The sequence below is a fragment of the Euprymna scolopes genome, chromosome 4 (genome assembly GCF_053919585.1).
Source record: "Euprymna scolopes isolate OS-2025 chromosome 4, ASM5391958v1, whole genome shotgun sequence".
Classification (NCBI taxonomy): Eukaryota; Metazoa; Mollusca; class Cephalopoda; order Sepiida; family Sepiolidae; genus Euprymna; species Euprymna scolopes.
Window position 1 is genome coordinate 34,745,600 of NC_136485.1, and position 14,086 is coordinate 34,759,685.

General features: G+C 34.8%; 1 protein-coding gene across 4 annotated transcripts in view; it reads left to right on the forward strand.

The window, feature by feature from the left end:
• Positions 1-13,481, forward strand: part of LOC145267012 (uncharacterized) — a 360,917-nt gene extending 347,436 nt beyond the window's left edge. For all 4 annotated transcript variants that reach the window (XM_080122916.1, XM_080122928.1, XM_080122955.1 and 1 more), the window contains 2 exons: positions 9,368-9,419; positions 13,305-13,481. In XM_080122916.1, coding sequence (XP_079979042.1) covers positions 9,368-9,419; positions 13,305-13,348 — 96 coding nt within the window. In that variant the 3' untranslated portion in view covers positions 13,349-13,481. The remainder of the gene's footprint in view (positions 1-9,367; positions 9,420-13,304) is intronic.
• Positions 13,482-14,086: the final 605 nt, after the last annotated feature.

A 14,086-nucleotide genomic window follows, 5' to 3' on the forward strand; every position in this document is an offset into this window, starting at 1 on the left:
GGTAGACTAGTTTTTAAACTGGTATAGCTTTATAAAGTCGTCAATCGGTGAATGCTGAGGTGGAAACAAAGTAAAAAAAAATACTATTTATTTTTTCTAAAGTAGCAGTTAAATATAATTAGGTACAAAATGTTAACAATCGCTGTCAACTTATCTAAATCTTTTCACTTATTTAAGCTGATACTACCAGACTAGGCTGTCCAAAGATACTGGCTCCCAGACCTAAAATTCACCAGACGTTTATCTTAGTTTTTTCCCCCTTACTCTTTGCAAAACTCAATCATGTTCTACAAAGTAAAAAGTAAAAATAAGAATTTTCCTCTACTAAATAAGCAAACCAGGAAATTCTAATGTCTAGCAGGTCGAGGGAAGAAATTATTAGAGTAAAAGGTTTTCTTGGCATTTAGGGATATTTACTGTGTAGGAGTGGGATTTTGCTGCTTGTCAGGTTTGTTAAGTGTATTTACACCGAGGGGGTACAAGGGCTTGGAGTTCGTCAGAGCACCTTCCATTAAAATACTTGTAAAATAGGCATAGGGATGCAGCATTTCGTCAATGGGACTAGGGTTGAAGTTTGGTTGACAGAGCAGGACCTATTAGGTTGACAATTCTTTTTGTACCCTGTCTAGAAGAGAAAGGCTAATAGCAGATGTATCAGCCCAAATTTGGCAACAATACTCTATACATGGGCGGATGGTGACCTTGTAGAGATATCTCAGGCATAAATAACTTTCTAGTATGGTAGAGAGAGCCTACCTTCTTTGCAGCAGCCTTGGCAATGCCCTCAATATATTTGTTCCAATTCATGTTCCCCGTGAACATTAAGCTGAGGAATTTGAACAAATAGCTTTCAGGTAGTGTATCATTAGCCATGCCTATTGGTAGTTAAGAAGGTTTCTTGTAATTATTAAAGAAAAGGTTTCTTCGACGAGGGTCCTGGTTGATGAGAGATCCTATTGGACATTCACCCAATGTTGCTTTTGATAGAGTGTGCAATCGTTGATCCTTGGTTTCCCAAGTCAACGTCACTGAGAAGTAGAGGTCATTTGGAGCCAAAAGAAGAAAATAATAAGTTGATAATTGGTCTTGTTGTATAAAAGAAAAAAGAAAGAATAATTATTCACTGAAAGTTACAAAACTGATGATTCATAAATTTCTGACTCAAGATGCAAATGCTCCGGGACTGACGCCTTCTGTTACTCAACCCTAAATCTGGAGACTTGACTCTTCACAGTATGAGTTCAGTGGCTTGGAACCAAGTGAGATCTAAGTCCAGAGGTTTTCTTTTCTCTAAATGGTGTGAGTCTCCCCGGCGGTCAGGCAGAATGTGTCCTTGAGGCTATTTTTGCCTTTCATCATATTGACAATCAGGTGGGCTTGACCCCACCTCTCGATCCCAGAATTTCACTTCACAATCTTCAGTAAACCAATCTCAGGCAGTTTTTTTTAATTTTCAAGTTCTAAAAAAAAAACTGTCCTTTTCTGCTTTCTCAAATATGTATCTCTGACTGCCACTCTCAACAGGAGGGTCTCCTCACCTTCTATTAGGTCTATCTTTCACCCTCACTCATGTGGGAAGGTCCCTCCTCCTCTTGCTTCATTTGCATAATCAAAGGTTTTCCCACATGCCATTTCATATAAGTAAAAAAATAAATAAATTGATCTTGTTTTTCCTATCCAATGAAACTCAGAACATCTGACCTATATTTCGGATGACCCCCAAACAAATTTGATCACCCCAAGGAATTAATGGATTTTCTTAACAAGGGTGCTATTGAGATAAGACTTATCAAATTATCAAAAGGCGCCATTTTTGACATTTTTTTTTTTTTTTTTAGATATTTTATAATCCAAGACACCATTTTTTTGTTTTTAATGGCTGTTGAGCGTCATCCCAATTATCATAGGAAGAACACAGATTTCTTTATTATTAATTCATATCCACAAATAATTGTGTGTGTATTCAATCAATATCATAATAACCTTTCTTAACAATGCTCTTTCCTTCCATCATCATCATCATCGTTGCATCCAACGATACTGTCAGAAAGAAACAGGGTAAGAGATGTTGGACTAAAGATTATTTCTTACAATGTGATTTTATCTGTATTGAATCATATAGTATAATATTACTTCTTGAGTATTTATTTTTTATTTTTACAAAGAAGTCATCACTTATAAAGGCCCAGAGACCACTCGAGGATAGGGATTAATGAGTGTATGGTAGGCAATGAGACAATATTGTAGTAATCGTAAGTAGTGGAAATTTGATAAATTGGATTACTTAAGGGGACGGCTCATCAAGAGTTTGTTTACATTGGACTTGAAGACGACCATATTGTAGTCAGTTGGAAAGAAGGAAAATAAAAGAGTTTCACAAGTATGCAGTTCTAAGAAAGAAGCTTTGCTCATGGAATCTACATTTAGGTTTAGGTACAGATAAAGAGTAGGGGAAATTATTGATAGTGGTTTCAGCTAGACGACTGTTTTTCATGAAATATTGGCGAGAGAGGGGAACCATAGATTGGAGCTCAGACGAGCACTTGCCATAAAAATAACAACGCAGAGACAAACTTACAACATCTCTTCTGTGGGAAAGAGGTTGCAGGGAAGAGAAAAGGGCATTCCCCACTAGGTTACAAAGTCTATTTTGAACTCTTTCAAGGCAGGATAAGCTGCTTTTAGCAGCTCCTGCCCAGATGTGGCAACTTGGCTCTTATACAGGTAGAGAATTGCATCAGCATTGAGATATATACTGGAGCGATAGAAGGATCCCACCATTTTTCCAACAGCCTTGGCAACGGATTTGATGTACGTGTTCTTTCCAGATCAGGAGTTAAGGTCAGGCCCAGAAGCTTGTCAAAACATGGAGTCTCTCCAAGATGAGTCATTCATTTTTGATGCTGGACGGGGATAAGAGCGTTGATGATGTAAAGATAGAAGCTTGGTTTTATATGCATTAAAAGTAACCAGCCACCTCATTTCCCATTGCACTACATGCCCAAGATAAGAGGAGAGAGAACTTGGTCATTTACGGTCTTTGAAGTGTTGTTATAGATGGTAGTGTCATCAGCATACATGTCTACGAATGATCTTAGGATGTGATTTGGGAGATCATTGATGTAGATCACAAAGAGAGTTCGACTCAGGATGGATCCCTGAGGGACTCCAGCATTAATACTGTGAGCTTATGATTTCTGCCCATCAACGACTATGCTTATGAAACTATCAGAGAGAAATGATTTAATAATTAAAAAGATATTTTCAGTTATACCATAGTGGAAGATTTTGTTGAGTAGACCTTTATGCCATACCCTATCAAAGGCCTTTGATATGTCAAGAACAATTGCCCTAGAAAGGAAGCCTCTATTGAGAGATTCGCTAATCCTATGAGATATAACTGTTAGCACATCTGCTGTAGATCTAGCAGAATGGAAACCATATTGCATGTCACTGAGGAGGTTATTTTTGCTGAGGTGGTTGATTACTTCTATTCAACACAGATTCCGGCAACTTACTCATGACGCACAGGAGACTGATTGGTCTGTACTGAGAGAGGGATGAGCGATCACCTGAATTTTTAAATACGGTACATACTGATGAATTTTTCCAGGGTGTTGAGAAGCAATTCTCCTTAAGACAATGGTTTGTAAATAAGGGAGCTAGTTCTGGTTGAAGCTTTTTGAGCACTATAATAGGAATGCCTTCAGGGTCAGTTGATTTATTGGAATCAAGGTTTTTGATTAGCTTGGCAACATCACGCACAGATATTTGTATGTCGCATAGTATGTTTTCAAACACAGGAGGAAATAAAGGAGGCTGTTGGCCCTGATTGCATAGGGTGGAATTAGTTGCAAAGTTCTTGGCAAAAAGTTTGGCTTTGTCCAATGCTGACGAGATTACCTCAAGTCCATTGATGGTGGTTGGGATAGAGCACATGTTTCTATTCAGGACCTTATTTGTTATTTGTCAAAACTGGGAGGAACCAAGCTGCTGCTCAGCTATTTTGGATTTGACAGGCAGAGCATACAACTTTCTTGTGTTCTTTATACTCTTTTACAGTGGTTTATGCCAGTCCTGAAGGCGACTTTAGTCTCAGTACAACTATTATGTTGGAAGCAATATAAATAGTGATTTCTGTGCGTAATGGCAGCAGCACATTCTGGAGAGAACCATGGCTGGCTGTTAGGTTTCTGCTGAAATTTTTTGGAGAGTATGAATCGGTTTATATCTGTGCGTAACCATTCTGTCAGTTCTGATACTATATAGGATACAGTCTTTTTAAACATGGAACGCAGAGGTAGATCTGATATAAATGTATGGAAGATATCCCAGTCAGCCATACAGTATCAATATACTGTATGATGGAGGGGTACGTCGAAGGAGTTATTACATTTTGTTTTTATCTTAACTAAGACAACTGAGTGGTCTGAAGATCCCAGTGGAGACAGAACGGAGGATGAACATAGCTAAGGGAAAGTTGTGAGAAAAAGGTCTAGGAAACTTGCATATTAGTATTTATCAATATATCTCATTTGGGTCAGTTCTATAATTAAAATATGATAGACATTATTTTCATAGAAATGTTAATAAACTCATATCTACTGCTTATTATTAGTTTTTCTGTACAAAAAAAATAATTTTTTTTTGCACTATCCAGACAAATATCAGTTTTGTCAAAACATTTGTTGATTAAATATATTTCTCATTCGGTGGAATTTCCATTTGGTGTAATGTTGTGCTAGTGACCTAATATTCTGGAAGATCATCTGAGACCGAATGCGCTTGACACGCCATTAAATGTGCAACAATCGAAGGTATATATATATCTTAAAACTTTTTCTTCCGGTTGAAACATTTTTATTTATTTAAAAAAGGGGGGGGCGTCCTTTACAAAACTTGTTACTATTTAAAAAAAAAAAGATTTTATTTAAAAAATAGTTTTACTAATATTCTAAAAAATACATAGTTTTATTATACACTCATTTTAGTTACCAGTTGTATAGCTGGGTTCCCCTCTTTGTAGACCACGTGTAGGATCCGGTGTTCGATAAGTAGGATAGTTGGGGGTTGTCGTTGCTAAGACAGCATAAATAAAAACAATCAACAATGAAAAGTATGCTTTACTGGTACGTTCAAGAAGACGTTAAAGGAATAATGTTAAGAAGGATAACATAAGAGTCGGGTTACATATGTTTTTTTTTTTTTTAAACGAGTTTCAGTTGGGTTAGGGGAAGCCGAACAGGAGGTTATGCAGAATATCACATATGCATCACAAGTATTCAAGAATTCTGGCGAAAGAACTGACCCATTAAATTATCGCCCTATTAGCCTCCTTCCACTTTTGCCAAAATATTTGAGACCTTAATTAACCATGCTCTAGTCCAGCACCTTACAGATGCTAAACTTCTGACCGATCGTCAATATGGATTTAGACAAGCCCGTTCCACGGCAGACATCCTCACTGTAATCTCTGAACGCATATACCATTCACTGGACAAAGCGGGAGAGGGAAGAGCGGTAGCTCTAGATATATCTAAGGCTTTTGACAGGGTATGGCATGAGGGTCTCCTCAGGAAGATTAGATCTTACGGTATCACTGGTAGAATACTTAACGTAATTAAATCCTTCTTAGATAAGAGAAAAATCCAGGTTGTCCTCGACGGTCGTACATCTAAACAATATGATATAAATGCGGGAGTGCCCCAGGGATCTATCCTGGGACCTCTGCTGTTCCTGATATTCATAAATGACCTCCCCGACAAGATTGCCTCTGAGATGGGGATATATGCTGATGACACCACACTCTATAGCAGGCACGACAGGAAAACAAACGAACATATATCTAAAGTAATGGCAGAAACACTAGAGGATGACCTCCAATCAGTAGTGGAATGGGGACAAAAATGGATGGTCACGTTCAATGCCACCAAGACAAAACTGGTTTCATTCAATAATTGCAAGAAACCTTCTCTACCACCTATAGCAATGGCCAACGACTCTTTATCTGAGAGTACGTCTCTCAAGCTCCTTGGCCTAACGTTCACTGGAAACATGAGTTGGAACAGTTACATCGAGGGCATTGCCAGGGCCGCTGCAAGGAAGGTGGGCTCTCTCTACCGTGCTAGAAAACTTTTAACACCCGAAAGTATCCTGTACCTCTATAAGGCCACTATTCGCCCATGTATGGAGTATTGCTGTCATATTTGGGCCGGTGCATCGGCTACTAGTCTCTCGCTCCTTGACAAGGTTCAAAAGAGAGTCGCAAATCTGATAGGCCCTAAACTGGCATCAAAACTTCAGCCTCTGTCCCATCGTCGAAACGTTGCATCCCTCTGCCTGTTCTACAAGTATTATAATGGTGAATGCTCTGAAGAACTGCAAGCACTTGTGCCCCCACGACGTGAACACCCTCGACAGACCCGACAAGCTGCAAAATCCCACCCCCACACTGTAGAGATCCCTAGATGTAAAAGATCCTTCTACTCCAGTAGTTTCTTCCCCAGAACTGCTAGACTTTGGAATTCCATTCCGGGTCACTGCTTCCCCAACTGTACTGACATGCATAAGTTCAAGTGCAACGTGAACCAACATCTCGCTGTCCTAATCCCTACATAGTACCCCAGTAGATGTTTCCCCTGATAGTAGCCCCCTACACCAAAGTGGCAATGTGCCTTGTTTGGGGTGAAAATGTAATAAAAAAAAAAAAATAAAAAAAAAAAAACATATATTTAAAAAAATTTTTTTTTTACATAGGCAGCACCACATTATCAAGGCCAAGAGCCCACTCAAGGATAAGGGTTAAAGAGTGTACAGTAGAAATTGGACAATATAGTAATCATTAGTAATGAGAATTCGGTAAATTTGATAACTCATATGGAACGGCTCATCAAGAACTTATTTACATTAGACTTGAAGACAACCATATTGTAGTCAGCCAGAAAGCAGGAAAACGGAAGACAATTCCACAGGCGTGCAGTTCTAAGAAAGAAGCTTTGTTCATGGAATCTACGTTTAGGTTTAGGCACAGATAAAGAGTGGGGGGAATTATTGATAGTGGTTTCAGCTAGACGAGTGTTTCTTGTGAAAGTTTGGCGAGGGGTGGGGCCATCGACTGAAACTCAGTCGAACACTTTCCATGAAAATAACGATACATCAGAGACAAACTCAGAACACCTCTTCTGTGAGATAGAGGTTGCAGGGAAGAGAAAAGGACATCTCCTACGAAGTACATACAAGATGTTCTATTTAACTAGAGAGAGTGAGAACATTAAGATTGTTTTGTGTACACACGTGTATGTGAATATATATATGAAGTATGAAGTTAATTGTTGTTGTAAGTATAAGCTCACCACACGCACATGTATGAAAGTCAGAATGTTTGTTGAAGTGTGTGCATGCATGTATAAATACGAGAGTTCATAGTATACGTTGAAAGTTCCTTGTGTGTGTAAGGATTTACCTTAAGAAGGTAACGCCCTGTCAAGGTGTGGACGTGATTCACGTGCCACTCACATTGGAGGTTCGAATCGAAGGAATTTATTTATTTCGTGTGTCACGCTTACATCTTTTCTTCTTCCGAGTGACTCATTTGTTATGACCCTCCATTTCTTGTGATAAATAATTTTACCAAAAATTCTTCATAAGTTTTGGTTCCGATTATTATATAATGGTCCCTAAGGGGCAACCTGAGTTATCCCAAAAAATCTGTTCTGGCAAAAGTTTACTTTCACTATGACTAATGTTTGTGCAAAATTTTTAAAAAAATTCAAAGCGTGGTTATTGAGAAAAGTGCAAACAAATGAACGGACGGACGGACGGACGGACAAGAGTGAATTATATGGTCTAATCCCTCCTTTGTCAAGGGACTAATAATACTTATTGTAAATAAAACACTTTTTTTAATGAATCTGTTATGGCAAAGTTATAAATATTTGTACAAAAAAAAATTTAAAAAAACAACATTGGTGCTAAGGTGTATTCTTTTCTTGTTGCCCATTCTGGGGTGCCTCAAATCCATTTGGTCCAATCATCTCATTATTTATAAAGTTAGCCATATTTGTATGAGTTTTAGTTTGATTTTATTGAAGTATGATCAGATCAACTGAAAAAAACAATAGAAAGCCGATTTATAAGAAGGCTGGACTATACTATTATGTGTTCTTTAGCTTATTTTGACAACTGCTCTCATCTCAAGTGTTATTCTTACAACGTTTCAGCCAATGTAACCTCCAACCTTCCTTAGGTGTATCTTGTCAAACCTAGGAAAACTTGGGGAATCTGCATGGAATTTTGCACAGAACTCTTTATTTAATCCACGAGTGGGGGTGGGTATATTCTCGTTCCGTCAGACATGATCAAGTAGAAGTTTTGAGTAATTTGTGTTTGTATTTTTAGTATCGCCTGCACTGAGGATTTAACTTTCAACCTCCAGAAGAGGGTCAGAACTAAAATTTATCAAGTACTTTATCTATTACACCACAGATCAAATGAGCAGGTTCAGCCTGAGTTTTGATTGGCTGGTAATTCATGATCAGATAATCTATTAAGAAAATTCTTGCTTGAATCAATATTTACATATTAGTTATTGGAGCACTTTATGCTGATAATTTGATTGTAGAGTTTTGTTTGGTTTTGCTTTTTGGCAAAAACCTTGGTAATGGTCTTTATAAAACTTACTCCATTTAATTATTTCGCAATCTGAAATTTAAAACTTTCTTTTTCTTAGTTTGCTTCAACAAACCTTTAAGACTGATCTCGTCTCTGAAACTTGTATAATACAGCATATAAAATGTGCTTTTTGTTAGAATAAACATGGTATCAAATTGAAAGCAATGCATCACCTGCACCTCTCCTACCCCCCCCCACAGCCAAACATAAATACCTTATACGGAATACGGCATTAAAAATTAGTAAAAAAATACAGTACAATATATAATACACATGTATATAATCAAATAACATAAATAGCACTGTAAGGCAAGGCAAACATAACCAGAGGTCAGAAAAACATTGGATTCCACATCGTAACCTGGAAAAAAAAAAAAAAAAAACGTATCCTAGGGCCACCGTATCCTGGGGTTCTACTGTATTGTAAAAACTGCTTGAAAATTTTCTACTCTAATAGCTTATTTTCTCAGACTGATTGTCTTTGGAATTTCCTCTCTGCACACTTAACTATGCTAACATGCAGAAATCTAAATAGCTTTCTGCATAACTTGTAAAATATCCGATAGTCACAGTGGTCTCTTATATCTCAATGGTGAATGTTTGGGATGAGCAAAACTATAACAAAACTAAAACTATTAAAAAATTTTCTCTCCTCAACTTTCTCTAATTCTCAAATTTGTTTTTCTTTTTTTAACAGATGCAACATCCTAATGACTTTGATGCTGGTAACAAAAAAGGCAACAATAATGGTTAGTGGTTGCTTTTGTTATATCTTCAAACTAGCATTGCATTTGTATTGGTCACATCAATTCATCTATGTTATTGTTCTCATTCTGTCTATCTGTCCATTTCACTTTTTCTTAGAAACTACTAGACCGATCTGATTGAAATTTTCAGTCACATCAACTCATCTAATAAAGACCATCCTAGAGGAAAATGTAAACTATCTTTGGTTTTGATGTTTCCGAAACTTTTTAGATGAAGATTGGTTATTCATATTATTTGGATTCATCGAACTACTGTTCTCATCTTGAGTATGATTTTCACAATGTTCCAATCAATTTAACCTCCGACCTTCTCTGAGTGTATCCTGTTGAACTCAGAAATTTGGATGAAATTGCGATACACCTGAAGAAGGCCGGAGGTTACATCGACCGAAACATTGTGAAAATCACACTCAAGATGAGAACAGTAGTCCGATGAATTCAAATAATACAAGTATCTTCGATTAGATGTTAGGAGTATTTGATTTGCTTTACCGAAATGAAAATAAATTCCATAACTAGAAGTGGCTGTGGATGATTAGGCTGAAAATCTGCAGTGCCAAGTTTGAATCACCATTTTTAATTATGGATATTGGCAATATTCACGTAGTTCTTCATGTAAATAACTGATTCTAGAAAGAATCGGAGGAAAACAACGCTAACATGTCAAAATCAGTCATAGTATGTACATTCAGACGAGTTTACTTAGACAGAAAAAACAAAGGGAGATAATTATACAATTAAAAAAAAAACAATTTTAATCTCAGATTTTATGGTCGCTGTATACGAGCAAGATTCCACTTTTTTTTTTTTTTTTTTTTTCTCAACTGATTATTTTCGAACGGACACTAATCAACCAGATTATAAAAAAAATTTCCAAAACGAATCAATATTTAAAGATTTGTAAGGGTTGTTCAGTTTCTGATACAATGTTCTGGTAAATCGATCTCCTATTTTGGAACCACTCGATTTTTTTTTAAGCAGTTTGCACTTTTTTTTTATTTTTCAATTTTTTTCAGTAGATTATCATTTATTGGACAATAATCTCCCAGAGTATGTAAAAAAAAAAAATGCGTGTATGCGTTTAACATAAATATGTTACCGCATTATCTTGGTGAGAATAGTATTTTCAAGTTAATTCAATTTTTACGATATTTTTGTTTATCAAATTGTTAAGTGAAATTACAGAATAGTTACAAAACACCCACAACATGTTAAGAATGGCTTTCTAAATAATATTATTTCAGCACGGTAACAGATGCACAAGTACTAAAAATATTGCAAAAAAAATTGGAAATCAATATTTACAGATTTGTAAAGAGTGCTCAGTTTCTAATACAATTTTCTAGTAAATCGATCCTCCATTTTGGAATCACTCAACTAGAACACACTTCGTACATCCCTCTTACATAAAGGATTTTTATTTATCGATCTAAGGGCAATAATTAATGTTTAATGTGCGGTAGAGTACCAACTAAAGACTTACCTTTAAAAGGTTGATTTTTCAGGGTATTCACATCTGTTTTGAAGGAATATTACATTTAAAATTGTCATCAACAGTTTTTATGATATTAAGATCTTTATTATCCAATGTATTCTGTAGGGTTTGCACTGGTCGCCATGTTTGTTTTGCTTGTGCATTCAATTTATGTGCACACGCAAAAATTGAATACCTCTGCAAATATCAACTGCATTTTTAAAATTTTTTATTTATTTATTGGGGGAGGGGGGATAATTTAGTAGATTAGTGTCCAATTGATAATAATCTGCTGAAAATAATTGAAAAAGACAAAAAGAAAAAAAGATAAATTGCTTTAAAAAAAAAAAAAAAAAAGGCCAAATTTGCGAACTTTGGCCTTAAAATGTTGAGTAGTTTCAATATGAGTGATCAATTTACTAAAACATTGTATCAGAAACTAAACACCCCTTACAAATCTTTAAATATTGAATTTTTCTTTGCGTTTTTTTTTTTTTCTAATTTTTGAAATCACTACTCTATATATTTCGATAAATAGAATAATTAAATGAAAAACAATTTTAAAAGTTATAAAAACGTTTAAAGAAAATCATAATATTCATCTTAAAAAGATATGTCTCACCGTACACAGAACATTTAGGGCCCCTATGCCGGTAAATATCATTTTTAGTCTACACGACTTGAATAAGATTCAAGATGACAAATCAAACATTGCTTCTGACTAATCAATTCTCATTTGTTATTGTTGCACCATGTTATTGACAACATAAAAACATAGTTAATTTAAAAACATACATAATTATCTCTTCAGATTTTAAAAGTCAGACCCAAATAGCATTTAAGATGACAAATCAAACATTGCTTCTGACTAATCAATTTACATTTGTTACATTTGCACCATATTAGCAATATAATATAGTTAACTTTATGTAGGTTTTTAAAATAAATTATCTCTTTAGATTTTTAATCTCAGACCCAAATAGTATTTAAGATGACAAATTAAGGTGTTTCTGACTAGCCAATTTCTATTTGTTATTGTTGTATCATTATTCACAATATAACATATTTAACTACAATTTATTTTTAAGTTATTAAGTTTGACCACGTTGACTAATATTTTTAATGATCATATAAAAATAAAAGCTAGCAAGGAAGAGAACTTACTTTAAATTGAAGATTATAATAGCAGTTATCTACGTGAAATCTAAAAATGTGCAAAACAATAAAAATTGAGAACTAAAATGACTTTACTGTATCCCAGGCAATGCTGGGGCAGTACAGCTTGTAAAACAAGAGTTTTAGGTGCAAGTCCATTACTCCCCACCCATGAAAAAAAAAAAAAAAATACCAAAAGTAAAGAATATTTATGTTGTACATACCGAAGACAAAAAGAAAATATCATGCATCAAAAATCATGTAAATTGATCAAGTGGTTTGATTCAAATAAAATAAAATAAAATTCTAAACGCTAATCAATGACCTCAAAGTCATTTTGCAGAAAAAGGGAGATAATAAAATTACAGAAATAATAACATAGGATTTACTTGACATTCAATATTTCAATTCTCAAATTTCACTCGTATACAAAGAAACATCAAAACTTTTGCAAGATATTATAAACACATTTTTAACATGGCAGGGTTCACAGACTTGAAATGTCCTTAAAATTTAACTTTTGCCTTGAAAAGGTTTTATTTCCATTATTACCTTGAAAATATGGAAAATGTCTTGAAAAGGCCTTAAAAATTGTTTTCTTTATGCGGAGTAAAAATCTGTGCAGGAATATTAAAAATAAAATCGAAAACTAACTTATTTTTAACCATTAAATTTTTTTTTTTTTTAGTATTTAAAATAAAATCGAAATAACATTGTTTTGAAATTTCATAAAATATTTTGCATACAAGAGTTACGTCCCATAATCACAAAACAAAAATACCTTAGCATGAAGGGGCATAACTTTTTTTTCCGTCCCAAACGCCTAGTTTGTAATTATCACTTTTTTTTCTCACTTGTTTTTTTTGGGGGGGGGGGGGGCAATCTTTCTTTTATTTTTGTTTTCATTTATAATTTAATTTTTTGTGGGAGGGGGAGGAGTAGTGGCGGCCGACATAAATAAAAATGACCGCCCCTTACCCCTCTTAAAAAAAAAATTAAATTAAAAAAAACTTTTCTCTTGTTGACTGAACTCTGCAATGGCAAAACCCTGTATGGCAAGTGGAAGGGGGAAGATGGAAAAACTAAAGTTAATTTATGCGTTTTTTGGTGTACAATATTTTCTTTCTCCCACGGTTGTGTACATCATAACAATTTTTTGGGAATTTGTTCTTGGGATTAGCATAGAGTTTAATTCAGTGAACACATTGAATTTATTATTTTTATTTTTTATTTTCCAGATGATCAATATTACGATGAGGAAGAAGACGATGCTTACCAATGATTTATTTGCGAAACATTTTCACTTCACATTAGGAACAGAAAAAGATGGACCAATCAGTTGTCACACATTTTTTTTTTTTTAAACTGTTTTTCCATAACACATCAATAAGGTGTTGCCTTCCAAAAAAGAAAAATACTTTGTTTAAATATTCAATTTTAAAACCCTAAAAACCAAAATTCAACTTGCAATTTGAACTATTTTTATATATTTTTTGTTTTGTTGCTTTTTTTTTTATAATTTATTTCTCCATCTTCATCTGAAGCTGCTTGATATTAGCAGCTAAAAAAAATATTTAAAGGTCAAAACCTTGCCAACGATGGGTGTTGGATGGATAGATTCTAACACAGAAACAGCAGTTCTTCCTTCTGTGTCAGAAACATCACCTATGGAATATGAGGACTGAATGATAAAATCAGGGAAGTGAGAGATAAAATTTATAGTAGTTGAATTATTCAGACTATTATTCTATTACCTTAGAAACCATAACTCAACTGGCAAAAATATTTCTTCTTGTAATTATTTGAACCGTTTCATTTTTGTTTATTTCCTGCTTTGTTTCTGTTTATTTTGCTTTTTTTTTTCTGCTTTTTATAATTTATTTCCCCATCTTCATCTTTTTAAGAATCAAGAAAAACAGACAGAATCAGAAGGTTTTAGGATAAATGATTTTTTACATATAGATATTGCTCCAGGCAAGGCATGAAGCCACTTGATGTACAGAGCTTAAGAATTACTTCA